This window comes from Heloderma suspectum, chromosome 4 (assembly GCF_057233095.1).
Source record: "Heloderma suspectum isolate Gila_16-S chromosome 4, 16-S_ref, whole genome shotgun sequence".
NCBI lineage: Eukaryota > Metazoa > Chordata > Lepidosauria > Squamata > Helodermatidae > Heloderma > Heloderma suspectum.
The window spans coordinates 239,718,473-239,742,623 of record NC_139461.1 but is presented as its reverse complement, the minus strand read 5'-3'; the positions used below and the strand labels follow the sequence as shown (position 1 = coordinate 239,742,623).

Below are 24,151 nucleotides of genomic sequence, written 5' to 3'. Positions count from 1 at the left end.
AGGTAAGGCAAAATCTGGTTCATCAGCAAAGCTTAGGTAAGGTAAAGAGCTGATTTGAATGAGATGGAACTGCTTTCAGGGTAAATTTAGGATGATGCTTCCCTGTTCACTCTGCTTGCAGCCATGAAAGAGTGGGAATGGTAATGTGTGATATTTATTTAAAATATTTCTATGTCGCCTAGCAATACAAAAAAAAACAACTCCTCCCAGGGTGGCATGCAATAAGGTTTTGTGTTAACACAGTGTGTTGTAATGTTGCTCTTAGTTATTCTGGGGGGGGGGGGCGGGGGGTGTTGTGTGTGTGTCAAATGTAAAATGTTGTTTATAAGTACTGCAGTGAAAAATGCTCGATCTGCATTGCGATGTGGAAGAGACAGTTGTGATTAATTGATAACAATAGTGAATCTGGCTGCAAACCATTGGTATCATTTAACTCCATTTTGGTTACTTTTTTATTTTTGAGAAGTGATGAAATAATCCATTTTAAAAAGATCCTATAATGATGCTCCAGGAAGCTCACAAGCAGAGCACAGTCAAGATTACCATCCCTTGGTTGTTGTTGTTTTGTCCCCAGCATCCAGTAACCAGTGAGGGAGCGTGACTCTGAATGTGGGTGTTCCACTGAGCTTTCATGACTGAGGACTGTTGATAGACCCTTGTGAATTGGTCAGATTTATCTAGAAAGGAGATGAAGCCCCACCTTACTGCCAGCAGCCCTCTGACTTTCTGCCCTCTTGCTTTTCTGGTTTCACCAGGCACTGCTAACTTGTTTGTATGTTCTTTTCTGAAACCCAAAGAGCTAAGAGCTTACTTTTAAGAAAATGAAGCGGGGAATCCAAGGTAGTTGAATTCAGGCAGGCACCATTACAGAGGCTTTAGGGCTGGGTGTGAGCTATATATCCTGCTTGGTTCTCCCAAATGTAACGAAAAGTAGTTGGCGCTTCTAGAACAATGTTACAGAAGACCAAACAGAAGGTGGGTGACAGGAGGTCAACCTGGCAGTGATCTCCTAGATTAATCTTAGCTGCGTTGGACACACACTTCTGATCTGGGGAAATGTCAGTCTTGATTTGCAAGTATGAAGGGTCTGTAAGATCCATATCAGTAGAACCATAGCTGGAAGTGACCTTGGAGGTTGTCTAGTTCAAGTTTTCTCCTTAATGCAGGATCTGCAATGCAGGTTGCAACAACAGGATCGCTGACGGATTACCAACCAGTCTCTCCTTAAATACTTCCAGTGGAGAGCCCAGCAGTGGAGGCTGGTAGCTCCGAGCTCAGTGGGGTGGTGAATCTGTTCCAGGTTTCAGGTGGAACCACTCAGAACTCTAAAGAGGCTATCCAAGGTGCTTCTTTAGAGTTCTGACCAAAACCCAGCGCAGATTTACCGTCCCACTGACATTGGAGCCACCAGCCTCCACTGCTTCCAACACCTCACCCGTTCTCCAAGAATTCTTTTAACATTACAGTCAGTGGCTCTGAAATAATGTCCACAGCCTTCTTCAGCTCAGTGGGATGTAATTCATCTGACTCTGGAGACCTGAACTCATTTAAAGAATCCAGGTGTTTTCCAATAATCTCCTTTCTGATCCTGGGTTGCAAATTCGTCATATAATTTGTTCTACATTTCTCAGGTCAAACACAGTTCCTCTTGCAGGAGAAGCCTGAGGCAAAATAAATTCAGTAGTTCCACCTTCTCCCCATTACCTGTTAACACTTCACCATCTTCCCCAAGCAGCAGATGAACCCCTTCCTTGTTCTTCTTGCTCCGGACATAGCCAAAGAAGTCCATTGTGTTGCTTTTAGCATCCCTCGTAATGCTCAGCTCATTCTGGGCCTTAGCCTTCCTGGCGCTATCATTACAGCCTTGGGCTACACTCTAGTACTCCTCCCTAGTTATACACACCTCCTTCCATCTCCTAGGTCTCAGTTCACCAGAGAGCTCCCTGTGCAGCCACAGTGGCTTCTTTAGATGTCTCCAATTTCTCCTTCTCATTGGAATAGTTAGCAATTGTGCCTTCAGTTTTTCACTTTTCAGACTCCTCCATCCCTCTTGAATTCTTTTCTCCTTCAGAATTTCTTGCCGTGGGATCCTACCCAACTTTTCTCTGATTGCTTTCGAATTGGCTTTCCAGAGAATACATCAGACTATGCTCATATCCCTCATTATAACAAATTCCAAGATGACACAATCATGTTTTCCCAGAATTTTTGCCACTTTCACTTTATCAACCAGTTCTTCCCAGTTGGTCAGGATTAAGCTCATGGTAGCAAATCCCCTTGTTCCTTCCTCCACCTTCTAAGAGATTAAGTTGTCAGCAAGGCACTTATTGGATGTTTCATTCCAAGCACAGTTAGACTTCCCTCATATCAGCAGAGTTGAAATCCCCACTAGTACTATGGCTTGCTTCTGTGAAAGTTTTATCGTCTGTTTCAGGAAAGCTTCGTTCATGTCTTCTAGTTGGCTGGATGGTTTGTAGCATTGTGCCACAACAATATCACTTCTATTTCTCTCTCCTATCCTTACCAAGATGCTTTCGACAGGGCTCCCACTCTCAGATTCATTGATTTCCTTGCTGATGTGTACATTCTTTACATATAACATGGCTCCCCCTCCCTTTCTTTTCCTTTTGAACAAGGCATACCTTTCAATTGCTATATTCTAATTTTGAGTCTCATTCCATCAAGTCTCGAGGATGCCTATCAGATTGTACTTACCTTCCCATATTAGGGTTTCAGGTTCCTCCTGTTTTGTTTTCCATACTTGGTGTATTAATATATAGGCATAATAAACCATGAATATTGCAGTTTACCAGGTACCACCTCCACTATCCTGCTTCCTCCTTTTCACATGTGTTCTTGTCCCTAATACATGGCTCAGTACTTAGTTCTGGGCTTTTGTCTCCCTCTGACTTCATATGCCTGCCTGCCTGCCTGCCTCCAATGCTCTCTCTCTATTCTTTCTCTGTCTCTGGGAAGAGCACTTAATTGAACCAAGTGTTTCTGGAAATGCATGACCACTTCTGAGCAGGAGTGGTGGTGCACAGGAACATGTGGGTGGACCAGTGGAGCTGCTCAAGGATGGCTGGTAGTGTTGATTGCATGGGAGCAACAGTAAACCATACCAGGTCACAGGGCCTCAAAGGAGAGGTCAGTGGGCTGGACAGTTCCACACCCCTGTTTTGTGTCCAAAGACAGTGTCAGTTTCGTATCTAAATCTCACTTCTTTTTGCTCTTCTTGCCATCTGATTTATTTACTTTGATATATTTGTAAACTGCTTTTCTGTCGCTTATATTCAAAGTGGCTATCTTCCCAAGTCTTAAGGAGAGGGAACTGGTCTCTGTGCCTTCAACTAATCAAGGATATAGAGTTTGGGCAGAGGAGGGTGGCTATCATGAAACGGCCACCTTCTGTCAATGCAAAAAGGAAATTTTAGAATATATCTTGACTACTCTGGAATAGTCTTCCCTTCCAGACTAGGTTGGATCAGCTCATTGTATTTGTCTATGGAAGTACATACTACATCCATGGGAGGTAACAGCACTGCTGCTGTCATGATCAGTGATCCCATAATAAAAGAGAGGTCACTCCGGATGTTGTCAGGAGCAGGGTTTCAACCACTGATCCATGCTTTGGGTGCGTAGCCAACTTGGAGGAGGTGGTGAATTCAGGATTTTTCATCTCAGGATGACACACCCTTTCTACACAAATGTTACAGGCTCCTTGCAGACTTTGGGGTGCCTCCCTAAACTGCTGTAATTAAAACTGTAAACACCAGAATTTTTTGGATCCTTCCCATCCAATTTGGTGTTCCTCTCCTAACTGAGCAACAATTAGTCAGGAAGGATCTGTTGGTGCCACCCATGTGGTTCCAGGTTTCAAATGTTCCTGCAGCTGTATGGGGAGAAGGTACATGGAAGTTGTTTGTACGCCTCTGTGGTAACTTATAAAAGGGGTTCTCTTTTGGGTCACTTACAGATCACTATGTACTTCTAAAGCAGGGCAGGGCAACTTGCGGCCCTGGAGATGTTTTGGCCTACAGCTCCCATCAGCCCTAGCCAGCATAACCAGTGGTGAGGGATAATGGGAGATAAAGACCAAAACATCTCCAGGGCCACAAGTTGTCCAACCCCAGACAAAAGAAGGGCAGCAGGGGGCTATGCACTATTTATCATGGGATGGCCTCATCTGTTCACTTTGCGCAGGGAGGTGTGTGGGAGCGTGTAACTTTCAACTATTCTTATTAGAACCTTCGTACATCTAACTTGCGCTTACAAATAATTGTTTACATGGTACTATGCAATCTTATACCAAGTCCAGTTCAGATTAATAAACAGTTGTCATAATAATAATAATAATAATAATAATAATAATCCTTCTCAAATAACAAACATGGCTGTGTGTTCTTTTGTCATTTCAAATAATGGGGGTTGCAGCACTGGCTGTAATAGTCACCTTTTTCTGTGAATGGTGCTACGTAAACTGTCATCTTCTCATTGACACCCTGTTCTCTCTTTTCTTTCACAGTCAAAAGCGCATTAATGGCAAGTGCCTGCATTCTGCAGAAGGAGCTGACAGTCTGAGAACTCTGCCCTTGGGCCCGATTCAAAGCCTCTTTGCTTTTTATAACTTTATAGTATTTTTTTAAAGAAAAAAAATCCTCTAAAATACCTCAAGACTCCTAGTGTTCTTTTTCTGCTTATTTTTTTTTTTTAAAGGTGGGGTGGGGTGGGGTGGGCAGGAGAGAGAGAACCTGGCTACAAGAAACACTGATATAAATGCAACAAATCTCCAGCTGGTGGATTTGGTTGCAGATGGAAGAGCCAGAAACCTATAATGAGACTGGGATGATCTTTTAAAAGAATTTTTGCGGTGTGTTCTAAAACAAAGTGTGTGCATGTTCCAGGGGATAGGGAAGAGGGACCCTAACACTGAAAAGCTTTGTGAAGTGATGCCAACACCTTTATATCTATCCGAGTGAGAGCATTTGCAGATGACACAAAATTGGGTGATATAGCTAATACCCTAGAAGACAGAAACAGAATTCAAAGTGATCTTGATAGGCTGGGGCACTGGGCAGAAAACAACACCATGAAATTTAATAGGGATAAATGCCAAGTTCTGCACCTAGGAAAAAGAAACCAAATGCACAGTTACAAGACGGGGGATACTTGGCTCAACAGTACTACAAGGCACCTTGGAACTGTTGTAGATCACAAGCTGAATATGAGCCAGCAACATGATGTGGCTGCAAAAAAGGCAAATGCTCTTTTGGGCTGCATTCATAGAAGCATCGCTTCCAAATCCCTTGAAGTACTAGTTCCCCTCTACTCAGCACGGGTTAGGCCTCATCTGGAGTACTGTGTCCAGTTCTAGGCACCACAGTTTAAGAAGGATGCAGACAAACTGGAGAGGGTTCAGAGGAAGGCAGTGAAGATGGCCTTGTAGGCCCCTTCCAACCCTACTATTCTATGATTCTAAGATGATCAGGGGCCTGGAAACAAAGCCCTATGCAGAGAGACTGAAAGAACTGGGCATGGTTAGCCTTGAGAAGAGAAGACTGAGGGGAGATATGGTAGCAGTCTTCAAGTACTTGAAAGGGTGTCACAGAGAGGAAGGCCAGGATCTCTTCTCCATCATCCCAGAGTGCAGGACTCGGAATAATGGGCTCAAGTTACAGGAAGCCAGATTCCAGCTGAACATCAGGAAAAACCTCCTGACTGTTAAAGCAATACAACAGAACCAATCACCTAGGGAGGTGGTGGGCTCCCCCACACTGGAGGCATTCAAGAGGAGGCTGGACAGCCATCTGTCAGGGATTCTTTGACTGAAGATTCCTGCACTGAGCAGGGGGTCGGACTCGATGGTCTTAAAAGGCCCCTTCCAACCCTACTATTCTATGATTCTATTAGTGGGGATTAAACAGACTTGCAAATAATGACTGTGTGGTGGCTTCCCACTTTACTGCTCCACACGACTGCCCTGTTTTTCCTCTGCTACCCCACCATCACTATGATTCTACGCATGACCGCCCCCTCTTTTGACCTTTAGCGTGCAAGTGACGCTCATCCTTGAGGCTGGGAGAGAAGCAGACTCTCTAGTGTAGCACCAGGGCTGTGCACTACATGGGGAGCCTTGGGCCCACAAGGCTTCTTCAGTCCTGAGGAGCTCCTGGGAGGTGTGTGGGTGTGTATGTACACAGGGTTAGTGCACATGTACGAATGGTATGGGGGGGATTAAAGAGTAGGCCCTGGGCGATTTCCAAGGTGGCAATGTGGCCCTCAGGTCCAAATAGATTTCCCTACCCCTTGGTTAGGAGAACCATCCGAGTGCCCTGCTTTGCTAATCAGGTGTGGAAGCAAGAAATGATTCTCACCAAGCAGCAGGATGATACAATTGACTAGTTTACCACGTGGCTACATCTATATGTAAGTTGTTGTCTGTATTCTCTGCGTAGCATGGGGTGGGAGGAAGTACAAGGTCCTTCTAGCCCAATCCTGTCCATTTTTTCCCCCTAGAGAAATACGCCTCTGCTTGCAGCCTCCATTACATGCCAAAGTGCACAGCCCCCCGCCCCCGATTTAAAGCCAATTCATACATCTCACTTTGCATATTGAACTCCTGTACAAGATTTGTTTAAATCACAAACTACATGTGTGGTGGTGTCACTTGCGAATGGCATTAAATTGCTAATGTTGCTGCTGTAAACATGGAAATGGCAACCGACAAAAAATGGCAACCACGCGTCTGTATTTATTCTGAGTGGAAACAGCCACTGAAATCTCCATCTGCCATTCACAACTGAGGATGCTATGTGTGTCTCTGGTACCTGTTGTAAGGAAGCTGACAGAGGAAAGTGTGAATGGGCCCTTCCTGTGTGACCTTATTCCCATTTTAAAGACACAGAAAGGAACATCAGCTGCTTGCTTCACAGAGCAGGCTAGAAGGGGGTGGCTGCTTGAAATGCAGTGATGGGCAGAGACTGCTCCAGATGGCAAATTCAGCCCAAGGCCACACCTGCCCACATGATCTTAGCCATTTCCGCCAAAGCCACGTAATTAAAATAAAAATCAGGTTGAGACTGCATAGTGGGAAATGCTGAAACTGCCAGGGAAGCCATTGCATAAGCACTTCGGCGAGCTTCCCTTTGGTTGCATTTCAAGGGGCTAGGCACGCAGCTGTTTTGCACGTGTGAACTGGGAAGTTATAGGGCTGAAGCTCACATCACGTTAACAGCCCGGTCCTACGCCTGATTACCTGAATATGAGCCCCAGTCCCACGGGGGTGAAACGGGACTTACACAGGCCCGCAGGGCAGGGCGTCCCTTTTTCTCCCCGCTGTAGAACCAGCGCTTCCATCGCTAACGTGAGATGAGAAATGCCGGCGTTGGAACCTGCCGCGCCCCCTTTCCTGAACGCCGCATTCCTCGAAGTCTGACGGGTCGTGTTTATTCGGGGGGAGGCACTCTGCACATGGTCAAAGTCGCTCTGTTCTCGACCATTTCTTCACACAAGCTCCAGGACCGAAAACTGGTTCCGGCCTCCCCCTCCCACATCGGAAGTCTGGTGTTAGAGGACCGGCTTGCTGGCTGCCTCCGAGTTGGAAAGGAGCCAAGGAACGCCGCGTCCCCCGCGAAGTTCTCTCCGCCCTGGCCTCGCTCCCCCCGAGGGGCCCGCCCTGCCCCTTGGCCCGGCTCCGCCCCCTCCCCGCCAGGTGTGGGCGCTGCCGCCGGCCGCACGCCGTTTCCAGCCCTTCCCCTCCGACAGTAAGAGCCCGAGGCGGCGGCGACGTGGGCAATGTCGGACGCCCCCGCCGGCGCGGGCCGCTGCGCGCTGCGCTGGCTGCGACGCGGCTGGGGGGCCCTGGCGCACCTGGCGGCGCTGGGCCTGACGGGTCTCCTGCTGCTGCTCTCCAGGCCTGGCACGAGTGAGTGACGCTCCCGCCTCCCCTTCCAGCTCCACGGGAGACCCGCCGGGGCGGGGGGAGGTGGTGCTCGGGAAGGGCCCCGCGGGGCTCCTCCGCCCGGCCGGTGGGCTCCTTGCAGAACAGAGAGGCGGCAGGTGCCCAGAGCCACGTTTTTAGGCGATCTCGATTCCTCGGTTGCACAAGGACGAGCTTTTGTTGTGCGTCTTAATTGTGCTGGCGCAGCTACCGCCGCCACCTTCTGTAGCTCTTCACCACTCAGTAACCGGCCTGCCTTTAGGTTTTAAAGCAGGCATGTTGTTATTGCCTGGGAAGGGGGAGCTCGCCATCCGGATGAAGCGTCTGAGGCGCACAACAGACTTGACTGTCTGCACCTGAGCAACGACGTTATTTATATACAGCCTGGGGGCGGGGAGGTTACGTGGGTTACAAGGCAGCGAACAAGTGCATTCGGGTAGACAATAAGCAGTTATAAAAATGGCGGTAGTTGTCCTAAAATTAGTGTAACAAACCAGGAGCCAGTAAGGACAAGACCATAAAACAGGGAGCAAATTAGAGTGTAAACTAGAGGGCTCTCAGGATGTGTGGGGAAGTTGTTGTTTTAGAATATGAGACTATTCAGGAACCTAATAAAGGACAAATCCTATGGAAATCTTCCTACCGCAGTGTAAAAATAAGTGTGAGAGGGCTTATGCCTGAACCCTTCTTCTGGTTCATGGTTCATTCCTCATCTCCGGGTTCCAATTCAACTCTTTAATTTGTCTATTTTCTTCCTTTACACTGTGACAAAAAGAGGCTGGAATGAATGACATGGAGGATGCAAATGGATGGAAAGAAGAGAGAGGGATCATTCTATACAGCCGTGCAAATAAAGTACACTTCAGCTGCTTCTCCTGTCACCCTGTGCTTGGATCGTAAGGAAACTGCAGCTTTAAAAAACAAAGTTAATATCGTTTATAGGATATTGACTTTTATGTACAATGTAAGCAAACAGTGATGTGAGAAATGGAAAGAAACCATTCTTGCAAATGTACAGGAGGTGATGTTCACATGGATGTTTAGAAAGACTGTATCCAGTTATATAGATACATGCAGTATTTCTTCCCTGGCGATAACTTCATGTGTCAAAAAGGTACTATCACATTTCAGCACTCTGTCACTCCTCTAGTTGTAAGTATGGCACATTTCTCAAGTGGATGTAACACTTATTAAGTGTTAAGGTGCTCTTAAGTACTTTGTTCTCTCAAGGAACCTAAACAGTGTTAAAAGGATGGATTTTCCCTGACATTCCAATCTGCATATGAGTGGTGGAAATTCGAATCTTTGGAAGAACTAGAGATGCTATAATTAGCAGTGTACAAGTGATATGACATGATGCCCAAATGGTGTTACAGGATAAATGCAGGTTGCTTACCTGTAACTGTAGTTCTTTGAGTGGTCATCTGTGCATGCACGCATATGGGTCTCTGCACCTGCAGAGCTTCCATTTGGGAAGCTTCTATAGCTAAGGAACATTTTGGCAGGAACCCTCCCCCACCTTCCACTGCACATGTCCAGGAGGTTCCCACCCATTCCCTCAGTTCCTTGAGACTGCCTAACAAGACCTCGGACCTGAGGGAAACCAATCACGCCTTGGTACCAACAACGAATTCGACACTGACACCGAAGCGGGGACGGTGGGAGGGTTATGTGAATGCACAGATGACCACTCGAAGAACTACAGTTACAGGTAAGCAACCTGCATTTCTTCTTCATGGTCTGTGTGCATCACACATATGGGTGATTAACAAGCTCACTTACCGGTGGTGGGTAGGTGTCTTACGCTAAGACTGAAGAGAGAACGGCTCCCCAAACGCACAGTCGGAATGTGCTTTCACATCTTCTTTATAGTGCTTCACAAACGTAGATGGTTTTGACCAAGTTGCTGCCCTGCATAAGTCCGACAGTGGTAAGCCTTTTGTGAAGGCTGTCAATGTGGCTACTCCTCGAGTAGAGTGTGCTCTGATGTACAATGAGTGCTCCAACCCAGATAACTCATAAGCCAGCCCAATGGTTTGCACAATCCATGAAGCTAATCTTTGGGAGGAGACAAGAGAATCTTTCTTGGAGCCCCATAGCAAACGAAAAGGTGCTGCATGGTACGGAATGGTGCTGTCCTGGATTTAATAAAAAGCCAATGCTGTCCTGACATCAAGAGCATGCACTTCCTCTCCAGGGCAGAAGAGCGGTCTGGGAAGAAAGCTGGTAATAAGATGGTTTGGTTGATGTGGAAATCAGAGTCCACTTTCAGGAGAAAGTCAATGTCCGGTCTCAGGTCAACCTTGTGCTTATGGAAGATCATGTAGGAATGGTCCACTCACAAGGCAGAGATTTCACTTACACATTGGGAGGATGTGATAGCGACCAAGAAGGCAACTTTCCACAATAACAGGTGCAGGTCTGTCATGGCCAGTGGCTCAAAGGGCTTCAAGAGAAGGGCATGGAAGACACCAGGAGGACTTCATTGTGGGACCAAAGTTTGAACCGGAGGAGTCAAGTTCTTTAGACCCCGCAGGAACTGATGAGCAGTAGGGCAAGTAAAAAAGGAGAAACCCTGAACTGGCCCTCTGAGAGAAGAAAGAGCCACCAAATAAACTCGTATGGACTAAAGTTTTAAACCTTTTTGAAACAAACTGTACAGAAAGAAAAGAACATTCTCAACCAATGTATGAAGCAGATCGAACACATGAAGATTTGCAAAATCCACAACAGAAGACCACTTTGCAGCATAGGACTGATGGGTAGCCGGTTTCCTAGCAGCATCCAGGATTGCCTGAACCCCAGGTGGACCTTGAGGAAAAATATTTATTGTTGAATCCTCCAAGCCGTTAACTTCAGAGTGTCGAGATCAGGGTGACAAATCTTGCCTCAGTCTCAAAAAATCAGGTCTGGAACCTGCGGGAGGCACTAGAACTGTCATCCTGACAGAGGCAGTAGAATCAGAAACCATGGCTTTCTAGGCCACCAAGGAGCAATTAGAATGCACTCCGTCTTGTGTGCTATCTTTTGGAGTACCATGGAGAGAAGAGGAAATGGCGGGAACAGATAAAAAAAGTTCCCCTCACCAATTTATCTGGAATGCATCGCCCAAAGACGATCGGCCAATCCCTGCTCTCGTGCAGAAGTGAGGGCACATGGCATTCACTGGGGTCACAAGCAGGTCTGTTGAGGGATGGCCCCAGTTCAGAATGAGACAATCCAGAACGGAAGCCGACATCTGCCACTTCTGAGGCAACTGGTACACCCGACTTAGGGTGTCTGCCAAAACACAAAAAAACACAAGTCCTCAGTGGCAGCAAAGAGGGAAAAATTGCTGCGATTCTCTTTCTTAACAGAGAGTAAGCTCTGAACAAAACTGTCCACTATGGCAGACAAAAGAGAACTGAGGGAACGGGTGGGAACCCTCTGGACATGCACAGTGGATGGTGGGGGAGGGTTCCTGCCAAAATGTTCCTCAGCTATAGAATCTTCCTGAATGAGACTCGTCGCAGGTGCAGAGCCCCATATGTGTGATGCACAGAGACCACGAAGAAGAATTATTCTTTGTTAAATTAGTGTAAAGCCCATGTTGCCATGTCACTAGTAGTCTGAGGGCGAAACATACTGTTCCTTGATTCCCGCTGTGTCAGTCCTCCAGAAGCTGCATGGAGGTTACTTTCCTTCAATACACCCAAGGACTTTTGGCCCTTGCTTCCTCATATCCCTCGTTGCTGACAATCACTTCTTCCCCTCAGGCCTCAAGCCTGCCTTCTTCCCTCTTCCCCCACATTTTAAAACCTGGCTTTTTCTAGGACTACTTCTTTTCCTCCTCTTCCACCTTCTCAGAGCGTTCACCGCTGCCTCTGCCACCATTTCTGCCGCCATTAAGGCCACTTTGAGAGTGTGCTCGACTCACAAAGCCCGAGGCCCTTCCTCGGTCCCTGTCTTTGTGTTTTTCTCCCTGCATGGCTTGGAGCTGCGTGGGAGTTGTAGTTCCCCAACTACCTAAGACTCCTGGCCAGGGCCCAGAAACATACTGTTTGGCTATTAAAACTCCAGCTTTGAACTTTTTCAAACTTTTAACATTTTCTGCACATCTACACTGCTCAAGCTTCAGTTTTTTAAAAATGAGCAAAATCAGTCTTGTAGTAATAAGCCTTACGCTACCGTATTTTTATATACAATGAAGATGATTGATTGTGTATCTTGTCTGGAAGTTACCTGACAGTAATGTAGTCAAACAGTTTAATAGATGAAACACCTTAACAGATGACTGCCACATCTATGTCACTGTATAACACAAGCAGACAACTGGAAACTGCAAGGTCTGTCATGCCAGACGTTCATCCAGGGAAAGGAATGTGTGACAGGATGGTGCAAACAGGTGAGCTGCGCTACACTACACAAGATGGATGATGGAAAAGAGAGACCCTCAGAATCACACAAAAGGAATTAAAAAAATCAAATAGCATTGGCATATTTATAGTGGTTATCCTGGAATGCCTCATTCTTTGTTTCATTTGTGATTTTACACTCTTGAATGCACGCAGAGCCACAGACACAACCTTCTCTGGGAACTTGACTGTATCCACATCTAAATAATGCAGAGGTAATTCTAAGTTGAGTGCTGCCTAGTAATTTCCATGAAGCAATCACTTGCCCAAAGCCTTAGTAGCTTGCTTTAGAGTAGTTACATACTTTCTGTGATGCAACGTTTAGTTGTTAGATTGAAGAGCATTTTTCACATCTATTTGGAAAGCTCTATATTGAGAGACTATGTATGCCTGTCACGCTTTATGGAGTTACTTCTTGGAGCTGCTTCAAATGTTATTAACTTCCTGTGTGAAAAGCACTACAATGAAGTAGGGTTGCATCTTTCACTTTGTGTTCTGTACATGTGCTGAGAAGCTGATGCCAGTTGTGGTTTCTGATTGCATTAGGCATGCAGGAAAAAGTCAGGTGCTACTTACCTGTTGCATATGACAATATGCATATGGCTTTGCATGCTTTTTCCTTCGTGGAAACACAGGATTTTGGACTACTGTGATGTGGGTATGTATGGTTGAGAAAGGAAACTAATCTAGGTTTTGTTTTGTAGGGTCATGTAAGGGTCTGATGGCATGTTTTGGCTTTATAAAATCAATGCTTGCAATAACCCAGTGTGAGAAGTATAATACTTAAGTATTTAAGTCTCCAGTTTAGTTCCATTTGTTTCAGTGGGAAGTTAAAATAACGGATAGGGTATTTTCAGATTTTCTACTCTTGCCAGACATATTTGCATAATACAATACTGCTACTCAGGTTTGTTCCCATATATTTCAATGCAGCACACCCTTCAATCATTTAAACCAGGGTGAACGTAAGGTAGATTGGGATCTACTGGCAGATCTCTGGGAGATTTGCTGTAGATCATCAAGGATTCCTGACTCTCAGTGGTATAACAAAGAAAGCAAAAAGTATTTTACCTCCTAAATTGGGCTGCTGAAATCAAGACACTTGGAGCAGGGGGCGGGGGAGAAGGATCAGGAGTGGATCTCTGTGTGAAAGGGTTTGTGCCAGAGCTCCAATCCTGGTACTGAAAGCATATTCCTGGGCTGAGCATGTGCTCAGGAGCACCTTGCTGCAAATCTATGTCCATCTTCCTGAGCCACTATTTTGCACCTGGCTCTGGCTGATGGACTTCAGTGTTCTAGTGGAAAATAAAGTAGATCCTGCAGATCAAAACTCCTGATTTAAACACCACAGTTTCCTCTTATAATGTAATAATAGCCAGTAAGGGTAGTTTTGTATATCTTATCTAGTCTGGAATGGTTTTTATATTCTGCTATGGCTGCTGGAATTCTTTAGACTGTGACAGCTGTGTAGTACACAATGAATGTTTCTTATTTCAGAATCCAGCAGCTTCAGTGAACTTTGTAGGATGGACACCAGATCTCTGAAGTCTTCTATTTTTGAAATGTTGATCTGGCAGTCTGATTATGTCTGCCTGTGTTTCATTGTTTAGAACTGCTTTCAGTATGAAAGCTTTTTTTAATGCTTCTAATAACTGGGCATGATTTCAGTGAATTAAACCATGTGCTTAACTCTTCCACTGAAATCAACAGGGCTTAAAATTGCTGGAGTTGGCTTGTGCTTAGTGAGTTCGTTGCAATTAAAATGCAGTCAACCATCAATTTGTACTGGGTGACTCTTAAGGACTGGTTCTTCTGCTTGAACACTAGTTGAAAGTTAGAAAGGACTAGCTCAGGCTTGCACAGAGACTGGGCTGAGAATAGATTGATTTGTTACTTTGCAAAGGGAAAATGACCTTTAACTGTGATCCTCCCTCAGCCGTTTGAATTACAGCATCTTCCCTCTAGTCCTATGTCTAAAATTGATTCTTGGGGGTGGGGGTTGAAAATATTTTCAATTAATTTTTGTTGTAACAGACAAATAATAAACATTAAAACCAGAACAATAATTTAGGTAACAGCCGGTTCATTATTGCGTTATTGAAGATCAAATGCTTGAGTATCTATGTAATTTCATTGCAGTGGTATAAACCAATAGATCATGTATTCTGAAAGTTAAAGATGTCCACCCATATCCTTCTGTGTGACAGCTATGTACACCCATTATGGTGTACATAGCTGATGAAACAAAACCAGGTGATGGCAAATGAGTCAGTATCTTCCTGATTTCTTCATATCCTTAACTGTGAGTTTTCTGTTCCACAGGTATTGGTACCGTTGGTCCATTGACAGCAGTGTCTCTTTTTTCCATCCAATTACTTGTCAAGCTGCTACCATCATGAATGTAATTATTTCTTTACGTGAAGGGACAAATTGCCATTTGAAAATATGGAGAGTAAAGCAAGTTTCAGGTCCATTTTTATCTTAGCTTTAGTAATTTTATTACATGCCGTAAAAGCTTATAACCAGAAACTTTGGCTCTCCTTGCATTCCTACCAAATATGGCAGTATCTGTCTATACCATTACATTGATGCCAGTGCTTAGAAGTGATTGTGATCTTCTTAGCCGGTGTGTATGGTTTGGGGGAGAGGTTTTCTTACGCTAACAGAGTGGACATTGTAAAACTTCCTATCCTTGGGGAACGCTTTCTATGTTCATTTGACTGCTTAGGAAACACCACACTTCTGCTATATAACCCCTGACTGTTGATTCTTGGGTATTATATGTTTTAAGAGCAATCTCAGTTCTCAGAGTGATGGTCCTTAGGATGCAGCCAAAATGGCACCCTCCATGCGCAGTGCAAGTGGGAGGTATCACTGGGCTTGGGGGAACCCAAGTCAAGGATGAGTTAAGCTGGATTCTTTAAACTGAAAGTGCATCCTCCGTGTCTGTTTAAAGCAGGAGGAGGGCAGCAGTGGTGGGCAAGCTGCCTTTCAGAAAAGCTTGTTTACCACTACTGACTTCCATTGAGGAGCTCCTGATGGCTGCCCAGAATGGCCCAAGCTAACAGAAAACATAATCTGACTCATTAGTAATAAGAGTAAAAGCTTTTTCTACACAAGGCATTTATTGTGCACTCATCATTCCCTACTCATGGTTGTTTGTGGGTTTTTTAGACAACGTTGTGATCCTCCAGTTTCATATCTGTTTTTAAACAGCACTTTCAGTCAGTTTTTTTAGAGCAGGGAAAATGCAGAATTATTTGTGAGAGTGGAAGAAAAAACTTTCCACTTATGTAATTGTGCTATTCTGCTATACCATAGTGCTGCCTAGAGGTCATGTAGCAGAAAAGCAGGAAAGGAACTGCTTGTTGTGTAGTGCTCAGATCTCAATTCTGTGATGAAACCAAAAGTAGATACAGTGGATTAACAGCCTCATGTAGAAAAGCTCTAAGTTACAGGGTGCTTTCAAACATAGGGGTCCTAACACTAACAGAAGATATTGTGCAGCTATTCCATCTTTTCTTCCTTAACAGATTTTCCACAGTAAGAAAAAAGACAGAAGAGGGGGTGAAAAAGAATGAGAGGGTTATTAGTGGAAGATAACACCATCTGCCCATGCCCCTCCCCCCCATTCTGTGAACGAGGCAGGGTGATGGTGCAAGAAAAGCCTCATCTGGAAGCGTCCAGATTTTTGCTTCCTATGATTCAGCCTATGTTAAGGCTTGCAGTAGTGAGCAAATGATTGGGACAACCCTTTGCTGAGTGATATGCAGGGCCAGCCTTATCATTAGGCAGAGTGAGGCGGCCGCCTCAGACAGTAGATGCTCTGTGTGTCACACAGCTGACCCTGCACTCGTAAGCTAGCCTGCTGTACTTGGGTATGGTGAAGGATGTTCTTCCATCGTTGGTGTTGAAGTCAGATTCAACTGCCAGTCCAGTTGGTGTCTGTACATCAAAAGGGAGGGCACCATTTTGTCTTAGGCAGCAAAATGTCTTGGGTCAGCCCTGGTGACATGCTTTGATATCGACTGGAAAAAAAAGTGCCTGTCTGTTAGAACTGGTTGTGAGATATTTGGCTTTCAGCTTTTAGTGTTCTGTGGAAGAATCAAATGCCACATGTTGTAGGAAATAGATTTAGGGTGCAATCCTAAGCATGTTTGGACAGAAATAAGTCCTACAATTCCCAACATTCCTGAGCCAGCATGTTCTCTGGCAAGCCAATCTTATTCTTGTTCAAATACAAAAAAGCATGAAACCTTCTTGGATTTTGTTTGAAGACTTGAGTTTTGGGGTCTATACATGAAATGCAGACTACACCTGAAATATAGGAAATAAGGAGTAGAAAGGTAGGTGTAAAATCTTTGGTAATTTTCCAAGCCCATAAAAATGTAGTGTGAAATTCTTACAGTATGGAATTGGGTTGCATTTTCAGGTTTCTTTAAAGAAAGAATGATGCTAGCACTTACATATTTAAATAAATAAGATAAATATTTGTGGAAAGAACCTTGTAAATGTGAGGATAAGAGTTTGCTAAAAGGGTCATGAAAAGTAGAGGCAGTCTAGGTGTGGGTTCTAAATGTAGGGAGATGGGAACGCTGCATAACCCTTGGTCCTGCCCAAGGCCTCCTGGAATCTCTAAGACATCATGCTTAATGTAGCCTAGCATCATCTCTGTCCTTGCCAAAATATGAAAAACTCTGCCATTGGAGCAAATGACATAGCATATATCTACTATTATACAGAACTTTTGGAGAGGGGCATTGCCATAGAAAGTAGGCTGTGTGAGAATCGCATTTAAAGCACAGCGTTTTTCATTTCACTCCTGAAATGGAAAATATTAATGACTATGCACAGGCTATTCTCCAGAATCCTTCATGTGCATGCTATTCTCATTGTCTGCTGTGGAAGTCATGGGCCTCTTTCCCATTCCATAGCTGGTGATAGTAACATTCTCCTTGCTCTCATAGGACTGCCTCTAACTGCAGTCACAGTTTTGTCTTAGATCAGACTTCCTTTGTTATGGTCTGCTGCCATCAAATTGGTTATTGAAGCCATGTTTATTTTTAGTTTGCTTAGCCAAAGCTGAGTGATGTTCTGTTTTCTCTCTTCTAGGTTTATTTTCCTGGCACCCTGTGTTCATGTCAATAGCAGTAAGTTATTTTCTGCTTATTCAGTGAATCCAGGAATGTTGTCTGTTTTTACTAGGCTTTGCTTATGGAGAGTGTAACATAAAGATTAGGGCTATGTACAGACATTCACATCTTAGAGAGGTGGAAGTGCTTTTTTCTTCCTTTTGCAGCTGGCAGCAGTACACCTCCCCCCCCCCAGTGTTCCTGTCATGGTCAAACAGGTGTTTGTGGTGCCTCAGGAGATAGCAACTAAAACCCAAAACAGTCTCCAGGAACACAGTCAACATTGCTAAACAGATGTGTGTTTTCATTGCGCCAATATTCCAAGTGCTAACTGGGTAATACTTGTGACATGACTCACAGTGACCAACATACTTCCCCCACACACCCAGAGCTTTAAACCCTTTTTTGTTCTATAAAGGGTGAACACTGTGTTTGTGTGTGTGTGTGTGTGTGTGTGTGTGTGTCTTGCTCCTTTTTAATGAAAATAAAGCTTTGAGCTTTTTTCTATCTGCTGTTTCAAGATCCATCTTTTAAAATATATTTTAAATAATATATTATAAAACATATTAAATAATGTAAAATACATTATTTTATGTATTACATTATGTGTGTGTAATAAAATGTATGTCCCTTGACTAGGACTAAAGTGGACATCTGCGAGGATTCCCCTCCTCCAACAAAAGAACCAAATAAGTGTCAAAGCTTCTCTTCCCCTCCCCTATTGCCTTTCTACAGTGGTAACATCAGGGGTATTTCTGGACAAAGGGCTCCTGATGCTACCAAGGCATTGTACAGCTGTTTTGTCTTTCCTTCTTTAGGGTGTAGTCCTATCTGGATGCATTCAGCCTCCAAACTCAGTGGCTGATAGGCATCCTATGCAGAGTGGGAGCGCGGACGGGCGTTCTTGCCCACCTAGCTAGGGCTCCCAAGGGGCAGGGAAGAAGACTGGGGATAGCTTATTTCCCCAGTCCCCCTACCCCCACCCACAGAACTACCCCTTTCTCCTGCCCTCTCCCAGGCCGCCTGCACGGTTCTCTCCATGACAGCTGTGAAGGGGAGGGGCAGGGGGCTCGGACTCCTGGGTCTGAGGTTGGAGCACTGTTGCTGCCTTGGATCCAGGAATCCAAACTATCCTATGGCCCCCCAGATGCTGTCTAAGGGCCATAGGATTGCTCTCCCCATGGATTTTCTGTGGTAAGAAAAAAGCAGCAGCAGTGGGAAAACACAGGAGGATCACAAATGGAAGACAGTGATGCCTGGACCCCCATAAAATGCTGTGAAGGGAAGCAGGGCAATTGCATCATAAATGCCTCATCTGGAAGCACCCCATTTTACTGAGTCTTGTGCCGCTGCAGAGCAAAGAAAAATACTCCCATTCCCCTGAAAAATGATTATCTGTTCTTAGCCTCTGAACAGATTGGTTGCTTCCATTACTTCGCTAGCAGATAGTCTCTTTTCTCTTAATATGAAACTCTGTAAAATGTGTATTAAATTATTGTTTCTATATTTATATTTTATTTGATATAAGCTGCCTTGAGGGGTTCTTTTTTTGGAGCTGAAAGGCGGGATAAAAATAGTTTTATAAATAAATGAACCTTGGACTGGAGCAAGACTTGACACTAGTATGCTGTGCACATTTGCAATAAATAACCTCTATCTTTTGTTGCAAAATGGCACCTCCCAGCTTGGCCCCTTTAGTTTTGCTTCAGCAGATATGCTGTGCCTGTAGATTCAAAGATGTCTTTTGTTGCCAAGATGGAAAGGAAGTGTTCTACTGTTATCAAAGCTGCCCTGTAGATGTTCTGCTCTTAGCCAGGAACCAATAAGGTTTCGTGTCAAATGAGAGCCATATGTTGGGGAGTGGGGGCTACTCATGGCTTGTTCTGATGGGAGGAAGTTTGAAATATTATCAAAGAATCCCAAGAATGGTAGCTTTTTAAAAGAGCTAGGGATTGATAAGGCCAGGTCTGTATGACTTCTGCGTGTACTCCTGCTTGTGCACTTTAGGACTAAATTTGAAGTTCAGAAAAAGTCGAGGCGACAAACGCAGGTTCTTTTTTCCATGGGATGCTTATCTATGTTTATTTTATTTAAGTGTGTATGCCACTTTCCACAGAGGTATCAAAGCAGTGAACATATTTATTTATTTATTCATTCATTCATTCCATTCCTATACCGCCCAATAGCCAAAGCTCTCTGGGCGGTTCACAAAAATTAACATAAAATACAATGGCATCAAAACAACAAATATAATCATAAAAACAACACAATACAAATTGATCAGCATTACAATCACAGGCTCTGCTGTGTGATACCAACCATAACTGGCTGGGTCACACTGCAAGGAAAGCCTGTGTGAAGAGATGAGTTTCAGGAAGACGGCTAAACATCAGAACTGCAGGGGCCTGTCTACTGTCAATTGGTAAAGTGTTCTGCGGGGGGGTGCTGCAGCATGAAATGCTCTGCTGCAGGTGCTCCCGAGGTGAGCTTTGGGTGCGTGTGGCACCCTCAGAAGTGCTCCCTCTGATGATCGGAGCAATCAGGCAGGAAAGTAAGGGGTGAGGGGCTCCCTAAAGTAACCTGGTCCCAAGTTGTTTGGAGCATTATATGTTAACAACAACACCTTAAACTTGGCCCTGCAGCTTATTGGCAGCCAGTACAGTTCTTTTCGCAAGGGTGTTGTTTGCTGTTGGAAAGAGGCCCCAGTTAGCAGCCTTGCTACTGCATTCTGCGCCAGCCGCAGCTTCCGGACCAAACCCGAGGGTAGCCCCACATAGTGTGCATTATAGTCATCCAGACTTGAGGTTACCTATGCCTGTGCTCATCTGTCTCAAGAGAAGCCACCTGTGCAGGCTGTACGTCTAGTGCTGTCCCCCCATTTATCATGTGGATGAGCTTCGGTGGAAGCTCATGACTGTAGACCCAGGGTGGGGAATGTCTTCCCTCCCCACCCCTGAATGTTGTTGGACTGCAACTTCCATCAGCGTTAGCTAGCATAGCCAATTCAATTCAATGGAATTATGATAATTTTTCCCTGGGCCTATGTCACGTCAGGCTGCAAATGTGCAGCTATACGTTTGAATGCTCTTCCAAAACAACCTGCCCCCAACAAACCCCTCCTTGCATGTAGAAAAACATGTGAGGAAGAAGTCTAGGCTGAGCTTTTCCCCCTGACATGCTAGTTATATATGTGCAGGAAGTTTACTAGAAGTCAGAGCATTGCTGCTATTTGACAGCTGCCCTGAAGAACCTATCAGGAATGAAAGGGGCAGGGTGTAAATCCATGTATGTTTTTAAAAAATCACCTGTCTGAAGTGGTACAGTCCAGGAAAGGCTTTAACACTTGGTTTGGCTGTGCATAAAAAGTGGTCCCAAGGCTTTGGCTTTGCTTGTTACTTGGGGTAGGACCCGAGATGATGCGGCAGTCAAGCTCGCCAGTGAACAGCTGCCATGTTGCTAATGGGTTCCTGTGTTCTCAGTTCTGCCTCTGCCTGATGGAGGGCATCCTGATCTTCTCACTGGAGGGCTCCCTCTTCTGCTCCTGCTCCCACAAAGTGAAAGTGCGACTGCACTGGACTGCACAGATGCTGACGCTTGTGGCTGCAACCCTGGGCTTGGCCTTCATTGTCTCTAGCAAGAACCGGAGTGAGCTTCCACACTTTACCTCCTGGCACAGTGTTCTGGGTCTCCTGACACTTCTGGCAACTTGTGGGCAGGTCTTGTGCGGACTTTGCCTACGCTTTCCACAGCTGTTGAGGATTTCATCTGTGGCTCGGATCCGATTGTACCACACTATGTATGGACTGATTGTTTACCTCTTAGCCACCTTCACTGTGGTACTGGGCATTTATTCTGACTGGTTTCAGGCCCAGATTAAAGGGGCGGCTTGGTATTTCTGCCTAGGTTTGCCCTTCTGTCCAGCCTTGGTTATCGTGAACCAGATTACTAGAACTTGTTTGCCAAAGAAGAGGCAGCATGTTTGAACTTTGGTCCCATTGGGATCCTCAGGAATCAAAATTTCATCTCCATTGTTTGTTCTCTCTCCCCACTCTTGGGAGGTCTTTATTACAATCAAGTTTGATCTCCTGTGTACTCTACTTCTTTTGTTCTATAGCTCTGTATTGTGTGTGATTTGGGAAAATGGTCTCTCTCCTTGTTTTGAGTTTCTAGCACATGCTAATGCATGTACTTCAACATTCTGAAAATATGCAGATTCTGTTTTCCAGCTCATTGAACAGGTAAACACAGATGCTTAGCTGGTCCTCATGATTGGATCTGCAATGCTTTCTAGATGCAGAAAAAAGGATCACCAATTTGCTGTCATCTTTAATAGAGGCAAAGAAGCGTAGGGGTTTAGAGCAATGTTTACGGCATTCTGAAATGGTAAACTCCCTTCAGTAATTAGGCCTGCATCCATCCACAAGCTAGAACCTTTATAGGGTATACTCACTTGGCTTCTATGACTGGCACTGCTTCTTCCTCACCTGCCCAGCTCGTAGCTCCTATAGTGAAGCCCTGCTTGCTTCACTTCCCCATCAGTTCCTATTCTCCTTCTTCATCACTCCTTTCCCCAGCTCTGCCTCCACCATCTTGCCATTTTATCTCATCTCCATACTGAGGTATAGGGTAGCCGCTTGTGAATCACCAAACAAGAGGAAACCTATTGCCTAAACCTAAAAGAAGGTGCTGAGTTGCATAAAATGTGCGTAGGCTAATGTATATGTATAGATGCAAATTTAGAAATAATTATGATTTAAATAGAAATACAGTACATCTCACCATCGTGTGGAAGACTGAGCAGGTGACCAGTGTGCCTGCTCAGTCTGCTGTCCAGGTGGCAACTGCTGATGGGCAACGTTAAGGCCCAATTCCTCCTCCTGATGGTTCTTTATACCAGATTTGGACTGGATGAGGATGCCTCCAAAATAGAGGACAGTCTTCTGGCAGCCCTTCAAAATAGAAGACTGCAAAAGAGGTTACAGGGCCACCCTGTGTGAGGTAAGACATGCCCTTTCCACCTGCTTAAAAAGGGCGACCTGATCCAAACAGAGTACCCGTGCTCCTACCATCTAGATTCGGGTCTGTGTATGATGGGTAATAAATTCTGCCATGTGTGTGCATGAGCAGGAACCTTGAAAAAATTCAGCCAGATAAGCCTACATACATATATGTGTCTCTTGTACACATGTAGGATCTTTTCCCGAAGTAGGCAAGCTTTGCCACTCTGATCCAGGAGGTTTTCTCCCCCTGCCACGCACATGCATACCATTCTGGAGAAGAGTAACAAGGAAACTAGAGAGCATTGAATATTGAAGTTCTCAAGATCAGTCAGTGAATCAATGGTGGAGAATTCTTAATCAGACATATTTTGAGTGTGCCTGAGCATATGCAGATCATTTCTCTGTCTACCTAATGCGAAGAGAAAACTCACTGGAAAAGACCCTGATGCTGGGAAAGATTGAAGGCAAAAGGAGAAGGGGACGGCAGAGGATGAGATGGCTAGACAGCATCACCGATGCAATGAATATGAACTTGAGCACACTCCAGGAGAGAGTGGAGGACAGGAAGGCCTGGCGTGCTATGGTCCATGGGGTCACGAAGAGTCGGACACGACTTAACGACTGAACAACAACAACAACTGCCTCCCCATTCACTTAGCATCAAGAAGCAGGATGGGCAGGCTGCACAGATTAGTGGTAGAGCACATGTTTTGCATGCAGGAGGTCCCTGGCATTTTATGGGCAAAGGAAAAAAAGTTCTCATTTAGAAGCAAAACAAAACCCCTACATTTAATGAGAGACCCAGCTCTCTTTATCTAGCTCATGTCTTAATGATGAGGCAAAGGAAAACATTCTGTGGTGGGGTGATGTGGGAAATACCAATCTGGATATCTGGGGATGAAAAGGAGACAAATGCCTTCTCAGAGGACATTGGAGAAATTCCTTGTTGCTTTCAGAGTTGGCTGTGTGTCTTCCCCCCTCCCACTGAAATTTTGACACGTTGCATTGCTTGGCAGCTGGGAAGCTGAAACAATCTATGACATTCAAGCAAATAATTCCAAATGAAAATAATTATGAAATAAATCTCAAAGAATAAAATTGTAATTTGGAATGAGTTTGGATCCATTTTAATTTGTATCTAATAACAACGAATGGGATTCCTTTGTATTTATTTTCACCGGATTAAATGAAAGGCACATTCCTGTGATTAGAGGTTAGGATCATGTCAATTAGGTAGTTAAGCTCCTTTAGCCAGGAAGAAATCCTTATTAGGGTGGTCTGTGTCATGCAAAGCATTTCCAGCTGAGAAATAGGCAAGTTGGGTAGAAACAGAAGACTTGAGTAAAACTCAAAATCATACACATCCTACAGCTACCATATTTCCATATTACATGATCAGTATCTTGCACAATAAAGACACATTCTTCTCACTTGTTGAATAGGATCCAGATGTCTTTCCTTAAGGTTATTGCACATCTGTTGCAGGGATAGTCTGCTTTCTCAGCCCTGAAACAGCAATGATTTGTGACTGGGGAAATCAAATTGTTTCACCAGATAATGTAGCCTTTGCTGTGTAGAATACCATTGCATGAAAGGTATGGGTCTCTGCTGGGTAGTGTCTGTAACACTGTTAGGGATGTGCACTGGATTTGGATGAAGTTCAAGCTGAATTGGGTCCCTTTAAAC

The 24,151-nt window shown here is 44.8% G+C and overlaps 2 protein-coding genes across 3 annotated transcripts in view; both read left to right on the top strand.

The window, feature by feature from the left end:
* ATXN7L2 (ataxin 7 like 2) overlaps positions 1 to 4,673 on the top strand; it is a 28,925-nt gene extending 24,252 nt beyond the window's left edge. Inside the window, exon 11 of one of the 2 annotated variants that reach the window (XM_084852872.1) lies at positions 4,526 to 4,673. In XM_084852872.1, the coding sequence (XP_084708998.1) occupies positions 4,526 to 4,540 (15 nt within the window). In that variant the 3' untranslated portion in view covers positions 4,541 to 4,673. The remainder of the gene's footprint in view (positions 1 to 4,525) is intronic. The other variant, XM_084852874.1, reaches the window with a different exon arrangement.
* A 3,100-nt stretch (positions 4,674 to 7,773) lies between these two features.
* Positions 7,774 to 23,573, top strand: CYB561D1 (cytochrome b561 family member D1). The gene is made up of 3 exons (XM_084852871.1): positions 7,774 to 7,924; positions 17,446 to 17,483; positions 20,945 to 23,573. The coding sequence occupies exons 1-3, from the start codon at positions 7,795 to 7,797 to the stop codon at positions 21,446 to 21,448; spliced, it is 672 nt and encodes a 223-aa protein (XP_084708997.1). The 5' UTR covers positions 7,774 to 7,794; the 3' UTR covers positions 21,449 to 23,573.
* Positions 23,574 to 24,151: the final 578 nt, after the last annotated feature.

Bases quoted from the DNA above. Each gene is read 5' to 3' on its own strand.
- CYB561D1 (XM_084852871.1), top strand. From the start codon at position 7,795: ATGTCGGACGCCCCCGCCGGCGCGGGCCGCTGCGCGCTGCGCTGGCTG. The intron at 7,925-17,445 runs GTGAGTGACGCT...TCTCTCTTCTAG, and splicing joins GCTCTCCAGGCCTGGCACGA to GTTTATTTTCCTGGCACCCT. The intron at 17,484-20,944 runs GTAAGTTATTTT...CTGTGTTCTCAG, and splicing joins CTGTGTTCATGTCAATAGCA to TTCTGCCTCTGCCTGATGGA.